The sequence below is a fragment of the Mus musculus genome, chromosome 1, assembly GCF_000001635.26.
Source record: "Mus musculus strain C57BL/6J chromosome 1, GRCm38.p6 C57BL/6J".
Classification (NCBI taxonomy): domain Eukaryota; kingdom Metazoa; phylum Chordata; class Mammalia; order Rodentia; family Muridae; genus Mus; species Mus musculus.
Genome location: NC_000067.6, coordinates 188,888,932 through 188,909,399, shown reverse-complemented (window position 1 = coordinate 188,909,399; position 20,468 = coordinate 188,888,932). Strand labels below are relative to the sequence as shown.

The 20,468-nt window shown below is 46.2% G+C and overlaps 1 protein-coding gene across 2 annotated transcripts in view; it reads right to left on the bottom strand.

Annotated features, from left to right (window-relative positions):
- Ush2a (usherin) overlaps positions 1-20,468 on the bottom strand; it is a 702,660-nt gene that overhangs the window by 56,098 nt on the left and 626,094 nt on the right. For both annotated transcript variants that reach the window (NM_021408.3, XM_017319869.1), the window contains one exon: positions 2,736-2,963. In NM_021408.3, coding sequence (NP_067383.3) covers positions 2,736-2,963 — 228 coding nt within the window. The remainder of the gene's footprint in view (positions 1-2,735; positions 2,964-20,468) is intronic.

The following is a 20,468-nucleotide window of genomic DNA, read 5'->3' as shown; positions in this document are numbered from 1 at the left end:
GAAGTATCTGTGTCCAATTAAAAGCCACCCATGCCATCACTCCCCCTCCTTTCCTATGAACATCACTCTTGGATGACCCACATTACCTCCTCCATCACCAGGGCCCCTCCCTCTCAGCCTAGCTCCATCAGTGTGTAAGCGTACTCCAGCATCTCATTGAATTTTATATAAAGCTCTCAGGTCCTCAATCTCTCGGCTGCTGTCCCATATCTCTGCTGTCCTTCCCACCTGAGTTTCTTCAATGAGTCTCCATCTTTCCTGGTCACCATCTTTGCCACAAGCCACCCCATGAGAGCATTCTCTAGCACAGTGTCTTCCAAGGCTAGTAGCCTTGCTCTCCCCCGGTCCAGGTCCACATTTCTGTTCTCCTGTCTCTTCTCATCTCAGCAACAACCAGCATCTTTCCCCCTCACTTCTGGGGTACCTTACTCACCCATCTTTCCCTCAACGTCCTTTCTCATCCCATTCTTCTCTGGCTACTCTTCCTCTTTATGATCACCAAATTCCTTGTATCCTAGTGTGTGACCCCAGGATCTCCTCATCACCACCAACTACATTCTCTTCACAAAGATTCTGTCTGCCACCACTGTTTGAAACATGGCTGCCTGCTAACAAACTTCAGGTATACATCTCAGCGACAGCCTCTTGTGGAGGTCTGGACTTTGACCTCTGACCTCTACTCACCCCTCAAACCTGTTCTTCTTCCAACTTTCCCTTCAAAATTAGCTAACATCTTGAGACCAGAGGCCAGAAGCCAGTGTGAGGAGACACTGCCTCTCCTTCCTCAAGCCTCAGATCTGGCCGATAATCAAAAATCTCCTCTCTCTACACACATTTCCAATGCCCCCAACTTTCTCAACTTTACAATTTCCATCCGGATTTGGGCCATTTATTTGAATTCTCTGACAGGCTCTAAACTCTTCTAGACTCTCACGGGTCACAAGTGTGCAGTCGAGGTGAGACATGTGATCATGGTATTTCTTTGCTTCAAGGCTCTGGTAATATTTCACTGGACTCTCAGCAATCTCCCTGCTCCTGTCACAGCCTACAAGGTTGGGCCTGCCTTGCCTCTAGTCTCTCCTAGTGCCATCTTTACCTCCTTCCCAACGCTCCAGCCACACAAGCTTTCTCCTATTTTCTTGAGCACACCAAGGTCACTCCTGCCTCTGGGCCTTGCATTTGCTGTTCATTTTGTCTGGAACTTTTTTTTTTTTCCTCCTATATCTTCACATGACTGCCTCTGTCTTGTCATTCAGGGCTCAGCTCAAATGTCAACTCAATTCAAATGATTATCCATTTTAAAATAGCCTGAGCAGGCATAATTACATGACTCTATTTAATTTTCTTTATAGCATCCATGGCTCCCTGAATCTCCCTTGCTTGTTTATTTACCAGCTTACTGTTTGGGCCTCTGTCCCTCTTTGACTCTACACTCTCTCCCCTGCATTTATTCATACCCATGTAAGGGCCTTGACAGCAGGGGCCTTTTCTGCCTTGTTCCCTCTTGAATAAGTGCACAGCACTTAGTAGAAGCTCAATAAATATTTGGTGAAATGCAGATGAAGGGAAGGGGAGTCAATACTCCTATTGTCAATCACGTGCTGGAGAGGGGAGGGAGAATAAACACAGGGAAGAGCTTTGATGGGGAGGGGGGGAAGCTCTGTGGCTGGGGAGGGCCCGAGAGCCAAGATTCAGGATTTAGGGTTGGGGATTTAGGTCTCTTGCCCAGGAGGAAGCCTTGTCAGATGTCTGCTGAGAGAAGGTGGCTTGCCTCTTTTATTTGTCTCATTTATTGGCTGCAGGGCCTCCAGCTAAGCAGAGAGGCAGCCCAGGGCAGGCTCCAGAGGTTAGAGCTGGTTCCAGAGAACACTGGGCTAGAGAGACAGAGAATCCTGTCTCTTTCTTCTTAAAGGACTCGGAGTTGAAGTTTAGTCTTAACTTTTTTCCTGTGAAATAGACCTTGGCCATTTTTACCACCTGGGGGGGGAAAGATAGGAGCAGGCAATGGCTACAGCAGCGGTGGCTGGCGATTCTGCCATCCTGACCCAGGGAAGGACCAGAGTGGGGAAGCCAGAGGAGAGAACTGACCACCAACCTTGGGAATGATGTCAAAAAGATGAGGTAGGTCTACCCCACTCGGGTAAGGGTTCAGTGCTTCAAATGTGAGCTGTTCATGGAAACTCTGTCTCCTTTATACCGCCGGGTTGGCGAGGTGACGCTTTACGTGTCACACTTTACCGACCGTTTCCTCAGGGCTCTGTGTGGAGGTCAAGGGGTTAGCAGACAGGTTTGTCTACTTAGTGAATCAGGCAGAGTGGGAATTAGGCAGGTCTTATGGAAACTCCTAAACGAAGGCGGCTCTGGGGGCATTAAGGCCAGGGTCACTTAGAGTTCAGAGCTTTGGGGACTCCTTGACTTCAAATCCCACCTCCGCTTTGGCAATATTGCCCAAAGCGTCCACTTAACCTTTATGAGTCTCATGAAGTTTAGTGGGTCCCACCTAGTGAGGCTGAGGTGTGGATTGGACGAGGTAATCTCTGCACCCTGCAGGGCCCGTGGCACCCATCCCCCAGCTGTTCCTCACCGATCTAGGGTGAAACGCCTGGAGGAGCCATCAAGGAGAATTAGCTCGGCTGTGAAGCTGGTTTTTCTCACAGTGACCTGATGGCATGTCAGGGTTCATCTATTTATGTGGAAGATGACCGGTGTGATCTCCCATGCAGGGTGGACTTTACCTTGATCACTCCATTGGTCTTCACTGGCTCTGACCACTGCAGCAGCAAAGCCCGGCCCTTTTCTCTCTGCTCCACTGTGAAGTTCATCAGTCCGCTTGGGGCAGATTCTAAAGTCTTAATCAGGGTCCAGGGGCTCGACACCTTTCCTGCACTGTTTACAGCCACCACACCAATGTGGTATGTTGTGAATGGTTCCAAGCCAAAGAGATGGGCTTGACGACTCGTTCCCTGTAAGAAAGTTGGCAGGTTAGGAGCCCTTTGGAAGCTGATAGAAGGTTATTCTCTGAGCTGCGTAGCCAAGTCAGGACCCATGGTGTCAACAACAATAGCGTAGCTGTAGAGCAAAGGTTCAACTCACACTGGGGCAAAGGTAGTATTTTGCTTGCACTTGTGGACATTTTGAGTACAGCAAGAAATGCGACCTGAAGGACAAATGACCCTTCCAGGGAGGCTGAGTCTCAGGGATTCTACATAGCAGGTGTTTACATTACAATTCGTAACAGTAGTAAAATGACAGTTTTACAAAGTAGCAATGCAAATAATTTTACGGTTGTGGGTCATCGAGACATGAGGAGCGACGGTCATCCAGGGTTGCAGCCATGGGACGGTTGAGAACCATCTCCCTGATGTCTGATTTCCGATGGGTTTTCAGAGTTCATAACCTACGAATTGTGATGCCCAGGACGAGAACTCCACTTAGCTTCGTGAAGATGCTCCAAGTTGCACACCAGCGACTGCAGAGGAGTGTCACCAGGCTAACGGGAGGTCCTTGTGAGAGCTGCCAGGGACAATCCTAACCCTTAGTGCCTCTTGTTGGTACAGGAGACCCCTCTGCCTCCCAGCCTCCCCCACTTTCTGTGTTGGTGTGCATTTATATCTTACAAATTTGATAAGACAAACTCGAGAAAACAGCAACGAGCCATTGAACTATGAACGTACAAATGCCCTTGGAGCAGCCTGTTATTAATGTAAATGGGAAGCACTTCCCATTTGTTAGCAGCAGCGTAACTAAGACCATGAGAAGAGCCCACAGTGATTGTTATCTAGGCTTTGAGAATTTTGCCTCTGTTGATCTAAAAGAAGAAAGGAATCACAGAATTACTTTTGTTTGTTTGTTTGTTTCTTGCTTGCAGAGAGACATTTAACATATTTTGCATAACTTAACAGGAGCTAAGAATCTTAACATTCTAGAGGCCCTGGGGTGCTCTTGCCAATCTGGGCTAGCGGATATGTCTGTTTAAGGTAGGAATTATGCCTGTAGCAGGGGGATAACAACATATGCATGTGTAAACACACACACACACACACACACACACACACACACACACACACACACACACACGAGTTTTGAGAGAAGATACTTTCTATTGTGGATCATAACCACTGGGTATAACCAACCATGACTAAGTTTTGGCTGAGTGATGCTATTTACATGTAATGATACATGGGGTCAGCGTGCGTTATTTGATGTTTAAATGTGACATTGATAGTTTATCAAGTGTTTCTTTTTCTGCATGGGTAAAGGTAGGGAGAAGGAGTCTTTCTCACAGTTGTTGGCTGAGAACTCAGGTGCAGTTATGAGGAACATCTGGCCCTTACTTTGGGGATTTCCCGGTGTTATTTTGAAACTGAAAAACATATACAACTAAACGACTCTCGACATATTTTTGATACTTTCCTCCCATTCTTGATTTTAAGTTTCAACTGAGCAAGCGCTTTTGTTCTGTGAGAAACCTGAACAGAGAAAATACAATATCCTTTATGGATCTGAGACTCATAAAGTCAATTTTCCTGTTTCAGTAAGTCCCATTATGATATTACATGCTAACCTCCTGAAATCTTTTAATATTTAAACATTTGCTAAGCACCCAGACTATGAAACAAATTTTACAGAAATACTAATTTCTCTTTTTTAAAATATTAAAAGTTAGATCATGAATATTTAAAAACTTATTTCTCCACAACATTGGATTGGTCTTTTAGATAAATACAGCATCGAGCCGGGATGACCACAATGAATATTAAATCCGACAGCGCCTCCAGTCCTGATTATAAGCATCCTTTTCTGACAAATGATTTCTTTTCTCTGGAAATAGGGCAAACATGGGTAAGATTAATAATGCAAAAAAGAATAATTCTTTGTTCAGAAGATTCAGTAATAGATGCCAATAAAAGCAGAGGTCCCAAAGTGACCCAGAATCACCTCTAACAGATTACAGATAGGAGAGTAGACTTCTTGGCACACTTAGAGACGGTTTCTGTTGTAAGAAACTGGGAAACCACGTGGGCTGTAAAGCAAAAGCGTATGTATATTGTCAATAGTGGCACCGGCTCCGTTACAGCTCACTTCAGAGCAGAGACTTCTGTTCAGCCCCTAGATGGCAATACTATCAAACACTTTCCATAACACGAGTACTTAGTGATTAACAGCCGGCTGTTCTGTCTTCCAGCATACTCCCGGCAACCAGTTTAAAAAAAAAAAAATAACAGAACTGATTTCATTATAGATTCTTTTAATAAACATTTATGGCTCAGATCCTTGAAAGCGAAAGGATTCAAGATGCCCCTGCCGGAAAACCTCCACTGTCTAATGCAGAAACATGGCCTGCTTGTGTCTCAAGTACAAACCGTCGTGTACCTGGCACAGCTGTTTCAAGGTGTGGTCCTGCAAAGGGTGATTTAAATAGTGTTGCTCTAATCTGGCCTATGTTGCATACACACACACACACACACACACACACACACACACACACACACAGTCACCTTTTACTGGGGTATAGGTTCTCTTGTTACTTTATTATTTCTGAAGTGCCACCCCTCCCCCCACCCCTCCCACATACTCTTGGCTTTTCTCTTTCCTCCCGTGTTTTCCAGGTTCTGTGTTCTCCTCCTCTACCTGGAAACTTCTCTCCCTTTCCTCTTTGAATGTTTTCAACTTGGCATTTTTTTTTTCTCTTCCCTTTTTAATTTTCACTACTTGGCTCTCTCCCACCTCATTCTCCTCGCCTGTGACTTTAATTATTTATCAGACTTTTGTTTTTGTTTGGTGCAGATTCTCATGTGTCCCGGGCTGGCTCTGGATTTGCTGTGTGACAGGGCACGCCCCCGAACTGTAAATTCTGTGTCCACCTCCCCAGGTTTGGGTGATGGGATGGCCAGCACGCTCAATCTTCTGTGGTGCTCGGTTGGACCTGAGACTTCCTGTATGCCAGGTGAGCACCCAACCATTCGAGTGACGTCTGTCCTGCCCCTGTTGGTTCTTTTGAGCTATAAGTTTTGCACCACTTCCCTCCGGCTATCAACTCATCCTCACTCCTCTTTGTCTTGGGCCGCCTCGTCTATGCGGGTAGCCTTTCCACACGTTTTTATTCTAGGGGTATGCCAGCCTTTGTTATGCACCAGATGAAGAATAACTCCATAAGATAAAGTGGGAAGAGATTTCTACTGGAACTAATCCTAATCGGTTCTCTCCATCTGATAGTTCCAATGAGATTCAGCCTCAGCCTCTTTCACTTTTTAAAAATTTATATGCAGACGTGTCAGCGCCGGGATACAAATCAGCGTATCGCTTATGAGGCATGAAGACGGGGCTCTACGGGATGCTCGTCCACTTGAGGGTCTGATGGCAATTCGAACTACATTTTAACCTCTCAACTCTGCTCCCGGGGACACGCGAGACTACTCGGAGTCTTCAGCAGCCTGACAGTTTTACACCATCTCCTCTGATTATTTTTGACGACTTGAAGTGCCCCAAAGGTGGCCAAGGGGTCAATAGGTTTATGTAGGTTGAAAATGATCAAAAATTACCATTGATCTGTAGCTGTCAATAAAAGGCTGCATGGGGATCGTCCCTGCGCAAATGTTTAAACTGCAGAAAGCTACCTAACTCAGTCACCTTTGAGTCTATTGATCTGATGATCCAGCAGTTTCCAGAGCTTTCCCTCTGGTCTTTGTGGAGCGTTTTCACTAAGCCCGTCTACCTCAGCCCTGAGGAAGCTTCTTCACACTGCTCTCGGTAATGAAGCCAATGTGGTGAGGCTCTGGGGCCGCTCTGCCCATCAAGGGGTATTATGTGTGCTTACTACAGTTTGGAAAGGGTTAATCTTCATGGGGCACCACTCACTCCATCCCCAGTCAGTGAGATTTCTTGTGCCTCTGCCTTTGATTTGTTCTCCTTGGCTTTTTATCCTAAAATAGATCAGCTCTGGCATACAAATTCTGACCAGCTTGGGGGAGGGGGTTCCTTTGGCCCCTCAGTTCTCACAAATGCAAAATTCTAGAAAACAAGTGACTTTGAAAGGGGTAGGGAGAGCGCTCTGTTGGAAGTGCTGCCAACACAAGGGCCTGAGTTTAGCTACACACACCACATAAGTCTCTGTATACCATGGTGCTTGTCTAGTTCCAGTGCCGGGGAGGTGGAGATGGGAGGACACCTAGACCTGTCTGTGCAGCCAGCCTAGCTGAATCCATTAATTCCAAGTTCCATGAAAGAAATGAAAAGAAGGTGGAACACAATCAAAGCAAACACCCTGTGCTGAGCTCTGGCTTCCACACACATGATCACACAGGTATACCCCTCCACACACACACATGAACACATGTGATGCATATAGTTACTGTATGGAAAGAGAGCTCTTCAGACTAACCCATATTAAAGCATGGTGACCTCATAGGTTCTTTCTCAGGCACGCATTGCTTTCTCACTATGACAAAGGCAAGGAAAAGCTGTGGACGGGAGCTGGAGTATTAGGCCTGGAAGACAAGCAGAACATGAGAGGCCATTCGGCTCCCCTGACCAGGTTCTCGGTTACCATCTGGTGAAGCCATGGACTTAGAGGAGCATTTCAGTCATCTGGGTGCCTTTTCTATGTTCTGATACTAACAAAGTATTTTTCCACTTTTCTTAAACCCAGATAATCTGACTCTCGGGTGGGTTCTGCAGGCTTTATTTTTCCTTTTGTATTTTCCATTTAGAAGAGTAACATTTGAGTTCCTCAAATGTTGATCAACATATTTGTATTTAGTATTTATCTTACACAACTGAAATTAGTCTTAAGGAATGATACCTTATCTATCCATTACCAACATCTCAGCCTTGGATAATTAAACCCATGGCAAACCAAGCTAAGATTTCCAAGACTAAACAGTGGTAACTTTATTAGAAAATTTCTACTGATTTCACAAGTAGATGAACATCCCTGCGGCCTGCTCTGCTCATGGAGCTGGGTGATGGGAGGAGAAGACATTTATGATTGCCCACCCACATGCATGCAGAAATGTTGCCAATCAAAGATCAATTCACAATACAGGAAAGGAGCATGAGATGTGTCCTAGTCTCCTGGCCTCTGGTTCTGTGTGTGTGTGTGTGTGCCAGGCGTTATCACTGGGTAGTGAGATGGAGCAGCTTACATGGTCAGGGAGACATGCAGAATTGTCAGGCAGCAGTTGCATTCAGTTATTTAAAATTACACTTAAAAATTATTCTCTGTATGTGTGTGTGCGCGTGCGTGCGTGCGTGTGCATGCATGTGATGGTGACCATGGCAGGCTTCGCTGGACAACTCGTGAGAGTTGGTTCTCTCCTCCCACCATGTGAACCCCGAGGACCCAAGTCAGGTCTTCAGGCTCTGGAGATCGTGGTGTCTTTAAGCCTGGAGCCACCTTGTTGGCCCCATATTCTTTTTACCACGTTGACCCTCTTGTGCACAAGCAACTTCCCGAAGGGCGATATGGATGTAAAGCACGGGGCTAGATTCTGCTGGACTCTGAATAATCTAAGTTGGGTGGAGCTGGTCCACACTGCAGAGATGGGTACAGTTCAGAACCTGGTTCTGCTGCCTGGGAGGGAAACACAGAGTGACATTTTTGAATTCAGACGATCAGAGGTGAATCTTTGCAGAAGGCATAAGTGGGGAGTGGTGTGGAATTCTGGACAGGAAAGAAGCAGAGTCTCACTAGAGGCTAGTGAGTGGTCAGTCGGGAGGGACGGTGGAGGCTAGCTGAGGGTGGCAGAACCAGAGGGGGCTGTTAATGGCACCTGGAAGTGACATCAGAGCAAAAATGTGTAAGAACTGATGGTATTCAAAGAGTTCTGCACTACAAGCTATGCCATAATGCACAGACCTGAGCATTCTGCTCAATAGTGCTGTGGACAGATGGGAATGTAACTCATTTACTCAATTGCTGCTTAGCTGGCAGAAAGAGACTACCATCACCTCAGACAACCAAGAGCAATGTCCTGGGAGGAAGGCCTGAAAACCTTTACAACGCTGTGTCCGACAAAACACCTATTATTATTAGTATTAGTACTTTAGAAAAGAGGAGTTTCAGCCAGGTTCCCGTGTGATGACTCTATGTCCAGCAACCAAAGCATATGTACATGTGCTCTAACCATCTAGTTGTGGTGGAATAGCCTAGATTGTTTGGTTGGCTCTGGGAGTTTTTTCATAATCCATGGATTTTGGGAGCAGCCTTATCCACTTTTGCAGAGTACCTCAGCATAATGACCTAGTAAATAGCCTATGTCTGTGTACAGGAAAGCAACCCTAATGAGATCCAGTGACCTGTACATAAAGACATAGAAGTAGGAGGTGCCATCCTGGGAAGAAGAGGTCCAGAGGGAATGGCAGGAGGTAAGAGGACAACAGGTGTGACTATGATCACAACACATTGTATGCTTTATGTGCAACAGGCAAGCTGAAGAGGGAGTGGCCTGGCGAGTCATGTTCTCTGCTGCAAGAGTGGTATAAATGTCACAAAAGTAAGCCAACACCTGCCGTTTGTGTGTAAGCCCTGTTCCACGGGATGAACCCATACCTGCCACAATTGTTGGCATGAGAACCTGTAGTCACAGGTCACAGGCCCAAGCTACATGGACACAGGATGCAATGACTCCGTGTTTTATTGTCACAGCCATATATTATGCTCTCTCAAGCCTCATTAAAGAAACTTCTGTTTGTAGTAGATGGTAGTTAACACAGAGACCTACAATGGGACGAGACACATTGAACAAGAAACTAGAGGATGCTTATCTCTAAATGGAATATCTATCCTGCACTCTCTCCTTCCAAGGCTCAGGGACCATTGTGGGATAGAGGGTGGGAAGACTATGGGAACCAGAGGTGGAGAATAAACACAACATCTTCCAGACAGGACATACGGACTTACGGTGGTTAGGACAGCAGGTGTGAGCCTTGTGCAGGCTCAAGCAGGACCGAATCCAAACATAGAGAGGAGACGTGAATATGATGTCTCAGCCCTAGCTGAGGAGCTACAGGACAAAGAGGAGAGGCAGTTTCTTTAAGAAGATGGCCATTGGTACATTGACCACGCCCCAGTGGGAAGCCACGCATGGCTTAGTGCAGACTGGATCTGGGGAAGGAGGGAAGAGAGCAGGTATAAAACTGGCAGGTAGGGAGGGGGGATGAACTGGGAGGAGCCGGGGGAGGGGCAGATACAGCCAGACTCACTGCATGAAGTTCTCAAAAACGAATAAAAGGAAAAAAAGAAGAAAGAAACAGGAGTGGTTTTAAAAACAACCGACAACAACAACAACAACGTCTGGTGAGGTAGCTCAGTGGGGAAAGTGTTTGCTGCAGCCTGGAGACCTGAAGTCCGATCTCCAGGAGGAAGAGAGCCAGCAGCCTGGAGCGTCAGTGCACACCTGTAACCTCAGCTGGATGCTTCATCCAAAATGATGAGTTCTGGGTACAGTGAGGGACCCTCACTCAGAAAAATAAGGTGAAGCAGTAATTGAGGACACACAACTTCAAGCTCTGGCATCCACATGTGCTTGCATGGGCAAGCATGTGTACAAGCACAGAGACACACAGACATATAGACGTACAGATGCACACACAGATACACATACATATACACATATATACATATACATATAGACAGACTCATTGACAGACACATAGACACACAGATGCACAGACACACAGGTGCACAGATACACACACACACACACACACATGCACCAACAGACACACAGACAAACACACAGACACATACAAATGTACAGATATATAGACAGACACACACAGATGCACAGACAGACACACACAAATGAATAAAGACAAACAATGAGTTTTGAGAAGATAGAAAGTGAGTTGAGTTGAAACTGGGTTTTTTTGCCTTCCTCTGAATGACACGCACCCCATCTAGTCCTTCCTGCAGTGTGCACATGTCAGTGTGGAGCTAGCCACATCCTTGCCCCAGCATCTTGCACAGATCAGACACCTGCAAGCTCCCAGAAAAGGTTAGAGCTACTGCTGCTGGCCGGGAAGCAAGATTAGCTCAGAGGCCACGCAAGAACCAACGTAGTCTCAGCTCCGATGCCCCCTGTGCTTTAGAATTCAGGCACAAAGACTAAAGAGCGGACAACCCCAACCTAAAGAACGGACAACCCCAAAATTCCCTTCTCACGTGACTGTGATGTGTATTGTTCTCATCTAGTCTAGTCAAGGCCTCTTTGCCATAACTATTAAACATCCCTAACTTAAAACATTTGGCAGTTAGAGCTGTGTGTTCCTTAATACCTTCATTTGGCTAACATCTACACAGAGAAAAAGGATGGCAAGGAAAGAGAGAGGACATTTCTTCTTTAAGTATATCATTCATTTTACAGTGAAAGGGGTCAGTAGAAGATGAAGATTCAAGTCACAGATATTTTCTGGAAAAATTGGCAATATTAATTAATCAATAAAGCAAAAAAAACCCACCCCTAGAATCCTTGTAATATGTACAATGATGCCCCCATTACCATAAAAACACTGAGGGGGAAAAAGAATAGCTTGAGATAGCACATTTGTCAAAGGGGAAGATGAAAAAATTAAATTTGTGATAATTAAATTTTAAAGTGTCAAATCAGTCACACTAAATATTAAAGAACAGCACTTCTGATCTATCAAAATTAAAAATGTGCAGAGTCTGTGCCCAGCAATTCTACCCTGATGATATATTCTGTGAAAAGCTAGGAGAACTATGGTAACTTGCGTGTAAGAGAATCTTACCCCAGCCAGTGTGTGGTATGTGTGCACTATGAGACTCTATCACCCATCCCCCTGTCCCGGGCCTCAGAGGAATCACAGGAAACAGGGGGAGACTCATTCAGTTCTACACTACAATGAGGGAAAGAGAAGAGGGGAGGGAAAAGAAAAGAGGGAGACAAGGAAGAGAGGAATGGAGAAGGAGGAAGAGGAGGGGAAGGAGGGGGAGGGGGAGGAGGGGAAGGGAAAGGAGGGGGAAGAGGTGGAAAGAGGAGGAGGAAAGAGGAGGAGGAGGGAGAGGAGGAGGAGGAGGAGGAGGAGGAGGAGGAGGAGGCAGCTATAGCTTGGACACTGCAGAAAATCCCGAAGAGAACTACTACTTAATGTCTGCCTTTAAATAGGCAGTGAGGGGAAGAGCCTGTGAGATCACTGCTCTAACAGCGAGGCAGGACCTTTAGGAGGCTTAGAAAGAACACAGAAGATTCCAGCCTCAAGAGGCATCCAGGACAATACATAGAGGCAAAAAGGAATTGCTTAATGCTCTAAGGTGGGGCCAGGCTTGGCTTTTAGCTGATGGGAAGAAGCCAGTGTGTGCAGAATTGATAAGATAGGGTCGAAGTGACACAGCCTGTCTCCAGGTTCTGGGGGAAAGCCAGGCAGTGGGACCCTCTCCTCAGGGCTTAAAGTGACCATCTGGGACCTTTGTGACCATAGGTGTACACGGGTTGTGAGTCTGCTCAGCTGGATTACAAAATACCATAGCTCCAGGTTGAAAACATCCCATGGTTGTCTTCCAGCAAAGGCTGGTTATCAGTGCTTCATTTGAGGGAGTCTTGAGCCCCTCACTAGAAACAAATGCTTCCAAGTCAGATGACGGCTTTTCCATTTTGAGGACTGGTGAATCTGCTGGGTTTTCTGTGGGGTTTCTCCAGTATCTGTAAGCTCAGTTCTATTTCCTTAGAGGAGACTCATTCCCTGCTTGGGGTGTTTGGTTTTTTTACATCACCCCTGTTTCTTTACCTGCCTACTATCTGCAGGCAGAAGCAGCTAAGGCTTTGTTCTGGAACTTGTAAGTGGTACCTAGATACACTAATTGCTTTTAGAGTGACTTCATGGTCAGGGTCAAGTAGAAGGATCAAAATCAACTCTCTGTCCGTTCGCCAGTCTGAGGAATGCTGGGCCAGATCTGGTCAGGAAGCAGAGGAGGTCCCGACTCTATGCCCTCAGCAGTAGCCTTGCACCTCTGCCCCTCAGAGCTGCTCAGCCTGCACCCCTGCCCCTCAGAGCTGCTCAGCCTGCACCCCTGCCCCTCAGAGCTGCTCAGCCTGCACCCCTGCCCCTCGGTGCTGCTCAGCCTGCACCCCTGCCCCTCGGTGCTGCTCAGCCTGCACCCCTGCCCCTCAGAGCTGCTCAGCCTGCACCCCTGCCCCTCGGTGCTGCTCAGCCTGCACCCCTGCCCCTCAGAGCTGCTCAGCCTGCACCCCTGCCCCTCAGAGCTGCTCAGCCTGCACCCCTGCCCCTCGGTGCTGCTCAGCCTGCACCCCTGCCCCTCGGTGCTGCTCAGCCTGCACCCCTGCCCCTCAGAGCTGCTCAGCCTGCACCCCTGCCCCTCGGTGCTGCTCAGCCTGCACCCCTGCCCCTCAGAGCTGCTCAGCCTGCAGCCTGCCCTTCATCTCAGTGAACTCTCCAATAAAATTCTGCATTTGCTCACAGTGCACTCTATTCAATGTCCTTTCAGGCTGAGGAACGCCTTACCAACGCAAAAGTTCCTCAGCTTGAAGAGTTTCTGGATGCCCCAGACAGTCACTTCCTTTGTTTCCTGCTTGTTTGGTTCTTCCTGCATTATCATGAGCACTTCACTTGTCTTTCCTCCTGACTAGGTCTTGAGTCTTAGAGGACAGAGACTGACCGGGATACAGAAAGTGCTGAGCACCATATGGGTGCTCAATAGATGTCTGCGAAATGCATAAATTATCTTTTATTTAAATACATTATCTTATTGGCAATATGCTGGCTATTTAGGAAGAAAATATTGTGGCATATATCTAATGTTGCTTAATCCACGATTCCATATATATAATAAACTTGATAAAAAGAAAACAAAACAACTATTTTATGTATTCCTAAGGGTGTGGAATGCTTCCAATGGAATGGAAAGGTAAATTTTAGAGTTTTTAATTTTGTATTTGTTGAGACTCTGACTTTAAGTTTATATGGACCTACATATTGCTTTTGAAAAATCACGTACAGTGGCTTAATCTGGCCGATTATGTGTATGAGACAGCTTTGATTTTAGTGCCAATATCACCTTTCGGAAGACAGTTTAAACCAGTGTTTTTTAACCTGTGAGTCAAATGGCCCTTTCACACGGGATGCCCAAGACTATTAGAAACCACAGATATTTACATTACAATTCACAGCAGTAGCAAAATTATAATTATGACGTAGCAACAAAGTAGCTACAATGTGAAGAACTGTATTAAATAAAGGGTTGTAACGTTAGGCAGGCTGAGAACTGCTTTAAGTGGTGGTGGTTGAATCCAGTATGGGCAGTAGTACCAGCAGTGTGGTACTGTCTGGCTGATACGGGAGCAGCCAAAGGGACAGGTGTGTAATGGCACAAGCAATGCTATGCAGGCACGGGAAATGGCAAGCACAGGACAACTGCTGCCTGCAACATGAAAGGTAATTGTTGGAAGTCCATGATTTCAAAATTGGAGGGGGGTTGTCCTGAAAAATCAATGTGAGTTCCTGACTATCCTTTCCAAATAGAAAAGGGACAATTCTACTGACCCCACCCATCTATCCGACCCCACCCACCACCCCACCCTACCTATCCCACCCACCCCACCTACCCCACCTATTTAGCAGAGTGATCAGACTTGGTTGGGCCACAACCTTCAGAAGGTCACAGAGCTATAGTCAGCCAGGCTAAGAGGCAATCAAAGTATACTGTCACCTGATCAGAATATGACAGCCCTGACACTGATCAAAACCACAAAGTGGTAACTGGCAAGGAGGCCTTGGGTGTCAAGCTAACAGGCACAGCAGCTCTGAGAGACACAGCTGACCGCTGTGAGCACTGACCAGTACTGCTGCTCTCAACTCTTTCCTTATGAAGTCTCTTGTCTTAAAGAATTAAAACAGAGTACTTTCCAAATCATAGATATATGGAGGGAGAGAGAGAAAGAGAGAGAGAGAGAGAGAGAGAGAGAGAGAGAGAGAGAGAGAGAGAGAGACAGAGACAGAGAGGATGAAAGGGTAGTTGATACATATTGTTTATGTTCATTTTGTCAAGGGCAGCATCAGAATCTGATGGGAGGCGCTTAGAGGAACTGTGTTCATGACAGTGTAAGCATTTTGAGTGTGACTTCATATCTCTTACTGTCCCCACTAATGTCACCAGAGTTTGTAAAGCAAAGCTCCTGAGTGTCAAGAAAGGCCTCCTACTGCTGTGTGACCCAGGCTTGCCTATGTCTTTTCCCCTTCTGAGGAGTCGGGCTGCATAATAAATAAAGACAAATAGAAGAGTTGTTTTAGATAAGGACGCTAGGCCTGGGTGATCACTCAGTCAGAGGAGTACATTGTAGGCACGCACAAGAACCTGGGTTTAATTCCCTCAGATAAAACTCTGGGTGTGGTGGAAGACGCTTATGTTCCAGTCCTAGCAGCAGAGACCCTTGGGGTCCACTGACTGTCTAGCTAGACTGCTTGGTGAGCTACGGGTCGATGAAAGATGCAGTCTCAAAAATGAGGTGGATGGCACCTGAGATCTGACAGCTACGGTTATTCTCTGGCCTTCTCATAGTGCACATAAAGAAACACACGTGAACACCCTTGAAACCAACAGCATCCCCGACAGTTTGGCAATGAATCATGGGAAACAGACATAGAAGACAAGTGTGACAGTTGAGGTTGACAGGATTGCTGTGAAATGGCAAGTGAGAATGTCCAGAACGCTCGCAAACCAGGCTCCAAAGGGTTAACTGGCTATCAACCATTAGCCCTGAGAATGTCCAGAACTCTCGAAAACCAGGCTCCAAAGGGTTAACTGGCTATCAACCATTAGCCCTGAGAATGTCCAGAACTCTCGAAAACCAGGCTCCAAAGGGTTAACTGGCTATCAACAATTAGCCCTGAGAATGTCCAGAACTCTCGAAAACCAGGCTCCAAAGGGTTAACTGGCTATCAACCATTAGCCCTGGGCGGCTGGGCAGACTTTAATGGCACACATCAGCAGTTGTGGCATGGAGATATTGAGCTGTTGCTTGAAAAATATTTTAATATAATAGGATTTAAATTTTCCCCCTTTCTTTGGCTTTTTTCAGTTAATATTGGAATTAAATTAAAGCATTAAGTCAACCAGCTTAGCGTAAAGCAAATTATGTCAGGTTTAGCACTGGAAGCTTTGTTATAGCATATCTATTGACTCAAGCTTATTAACTTGTAAAGCCTCTAGTTTTAGATTATGGTCTATTGATTATCTGCTTTTATTTGCGTTTTAAATGAATAAACAAAAAGGAATGATCAGGGATTATTCGTCATACCTTAAGAGAAAATGTACTTAAGCTAAGCATACTTAATTAAAAATAAAAACAACTGACATTTGTTTTGACAACTTACTGTGGTTTTTACTTTCATACAGACAGATCCAAAATGGTTATCAATTTATACATTTTTGCTCGACATTTTTTACAAATAGGAAAAACATCTCACTAAGGACAGAAAGCACATGTTATGAATTTGCTATATTGGGTGCATAAGCCATTGTTCTAGAATCTATGATTTTTTTAAACATTTTTTTTACCTTTTCAAGCATATAAAAATTAATTCCTGTTTTATAAGAAAGGGTAAAGTTCCCTTCAAGTCCTGTGACTGACATAGGGGGTGGGGCGGGAGGCACCATTGAAGTTCTCGACCCTTAATCCAAACAAGAGTCACTTTAAGACAACCCCGAGCTCAGGTCTTGGCTTTATCTCTCTGCCCAGTTTCCTGGGGCACAGCATCTCATTGCTCTGAGTCTGGGGAACAGTGTTTGCCCTGTGACCTTCCTCCTGGGACCCAAGGAGTCCTGGGGCTCTGATGACTCAGAGGGCAGCTGTTTAATTAGCTTGGCTTTATGCTTTATCCAAAGAAAGGTACTGCCATCATGTCAGGATCTGGAGGCTTCTGAAGCCTCAGCTGAGGATTTTATTCATAGCTATCCCCCCCCCCCCGCTCCCCCCCCCCCCCCGCAGAGTACCAAGCACCTAAGGGAGACGGGAAGGAACAGGAAATGCCCATGTCTTAGACCCTCGTTTTGTAGGAATGATGTTCTGAAAACCCATAGGCAAATACATGGAAACTAAGCACAGAAGGTGTATGTAGGAAAACCCCCAAAGCATGGCACAGTGCAGTGAGTGGGCTCTAAATGTCAACGTGCAGGGAATATACTGGACCTAGGATTGGATGTATTCAACCTATGAATGCTGTATGGGCCCTAAGGTAGCTATGAATGAAGCCCAATGTGTTTCCAGGTGTCAGTATCATGTCACTGTCTCAGGCTGATTAATTCCATTTAAATTCTCTGCTGAGCTTAAAGCCTAGCATGAAATAGACCACTGCAAATCTAAGTGTCCCCTCCCGCCCCCGCCGGCATGTGCTGCTCCCGCCCAAGTTACTTGTAAAGGGTTCTTGGCTGAGAGGGATGCAGGGGCCCTGGGTGCACAGGGATTGGTTCCCCACCCCGCGGAAGCGATGTTCAATTATCATGGCTACCTCTACAACTGTGTGAACACATCGTTTATGTGGGCGACAAGGACGGATGGAGAGGAGCTGGAAAACGGAAAAATTTCCCTTGTCTTGTATCTCTCGTTGATAACCAGGCAGACTACAGAGCATGAAGGATGAGGGTTACCCAATTCAAACCAGAGCACGTAGCCACCATCTGGGCATTTTAAAAGTAGGACACATGAAATGCTCAGATGTATCCCCCAACAGGGTGCAATAACACAGCAGTAAAAAGAAAACGGCCGAGAAGCATGCTCCCAGGCCATCGTTCTCGGAGCGGGGGAGGATTTCCTGGAACATCCCGGTCAAGATATTTGGTGCACAGAGGTTTCCAATATCTGATGTGTATGGAATAGAGACATGCCCTGTGGAGAACATTCTTCAATCAAAAAGAGTCTAAGCTTTCTAGATGGTTGAGGTGTGTGCTCAAAAATGGACTCTTTCGACCTTATGCACTAATGCAGGCAAGTTCTTTGAGGGTGATAGGCTGCTGGAGCCAGGGCAGGCTTTCCAACGCTGAACTTGACATTCACGTGGCATTTAGCCATTTCCTTCAAGACCCTTAATTCTCCGGATGAAGATTACTAAATGATTTCAAAGTTTGGAAATTTAAGATTCTTAAAACTATCGTTTTGTAAAGAAAGGAGGTGGAATTGGGGGCAGGAGTAGGAGGCAGCCCTGAGAGGAATCGGGGCTCTGAGAGGAATCCGGGCCCTGAGAGGAATCCGGGCCCTGAGAGGAATCCGGCCCCTGAGAGGAATCCGGCCCCTGAGAGGAATCCGGGCCCTGAGAGGAATCGGGGCTCTGAGAGGAATCCGGCCCCTGAGAGGAATCCGGGCCCTGAGAGGAATCGGGGCTCTGAGAGGAATCCGGGCCCTGAGAGGAATCCGGGCCCTGAGAGGAATCCGGGCCCTGAGAGGAATCCGGGCCCTGAGAGGAATCCGGGCCCTGAGAGGAATCCGGGCCCTGAGAGGAATCCGGGCCCTGAGAGGAATCCGGGCCCTGAGAGGAATCCGGGCCCTGAGAGGAATCCGGGCCCTGAGAGGAATCCGGGCTCTGAGAGGAATCCGGGCCCTGAGAGGAATCGGGGCTCTGAGAGGAATCCGGGCAGGAACAGGAATAGGCTCAATGGACAGTTCAATGTGTATTTGCGTAAAATTCTCAAAGACGTCATTAAAATAGTAAATTACAGAAAATTGTCTTTTTGCATCTGTCCCTGAAGGTACCAGAATTTCTTATTTCTAGAATCTTGTAGAACTGCCTATTCCCTGGTTGCTTTATCAAGTATTAAAAAACCCCAAACCTTTCTTTTCATGTTCATTTTGGAGTACAGGGATAGGGGAGAAAGGAATGGAGGGAGAAGGAAGGGAAAGAGAAAGGGAATTTGTCTTTATAGTACCTGGTGGCAGATACAAACTTTATTTTCTACTGGCCACACATTGAGGCTATATGGATTAATCTGCTTAATCTATAAATTAGTTTGGACTATAAAATCCCTTCTAAATCCTTTCATATTTGGGAGTATGAGCATCTACAAGATCAAGCAACTTCTCAGGCCTCTCTCCCATGAATGAGGAGAGAGGGTCTGTTGGAGGTAACGGAGAAAGCATCTCTTGGGACAAGCCTGTCCGAACCAGAGTGATAACCTCCAAAGAGACCAGGCTGTCTGAAGAAAGGGTGTGCTCAGGAAACACAAAGCGGGTGGATCTTAGGGAGGTCATCTGGCTAACTCCCATCCCCAAACTCCCATGCCTTTCAATGTAAATATTCTTGCCTCTTTTGAAATTATGGTATCATTTGAACTACAAATCCCTCAAAGATCTTTTTTCTCTTCTTGTTTTGTTTTCTTTCTTTCTCTTTCTTTTCTTCCTTCCTTCCTTTCTTCCTTCCTCCCTCCCTTCCTCCCTCCCTCTCTCCCTCCCTTTCTTCCTCCCTCCTTCCCTCCCTCCCTTTTTTTCTTCCTTGTGTCCTTCTCTTTCTTCTTCTCTCCTTCCTTCCTTGCTTGCTTCTTTCCTTTCTTTTTGTCTCTCCTTATGTTTTGTTTGGTTGGGTTTTTTTTTTTTTATTTTCTTTTGTTTTAATTTTACTCCTTGCTAGGCGTGACTGGAAGCCAGTCTAACTGTTCTATGTATCTGCCTATCTTGGAATAAAAATGTAGCACACACTGTTAATTGGACACCTGGGGTTCAAAGAGGGGAAATGCCGAGTTGCTGTCTGAACACTGTGTGCTGACAATACAGTGACCACACTCTACTTCACAGGATTTAAAAGCCAGCCTCCTCAACCCCTTCACACCTCCCTCCCTCGCTTCGCTCTTGACCGTCTGTGAGACTAATATAATTTTTTAAGTGATTTATTTCCAACAGATGTGATCCTCTGCACAATGTCCCCTAACAATTTTAATTTCTGAATATAATAAGCATCCATTCCACTAATAAATAATTATCACTCTGCTAAGGACAAATGCCAAGGCTTACAGCATGATGGCCAGGTCGCCCAGTGCTGAAAGGACAAGGTGAATCTCCCGAGGCTCCTACTATGTTGAAGCCAAAAGTGCTAATTACAGCATTTCTAAAACATGATAGGCCACGAAGGAAGAGAATTAGCCACGGTTTAATACACACAGTGATTTAGAAAGCTACTTTCATCCATCCATTTACTTATTTGTTTGTGTGCATGTGTGTATTCATGGTGTGTGTGTGTGTGTATTCATGGTGTGTGTGCTCGTGTGCCTGTGCACATGGAGGCCAGAGGTCAACTTTGGGTGGTGCTCCTCAGAACCCATCCACCTTGCTTTTTGAAACAGGTGGATTACTGACTTGGGGTGCTCCCTCTAGGCTGGGCTGTCTGGAAAAGTCTTCTTGTCTCCACTCCTCAGGGCTTAGGTCAGGAAAACACAAGACCGTGCTTGGCATTTTCATGTGACTTCTGAGGGATGGGTCTTGGATCCTCCTGCTTACTGACTGAGCCAC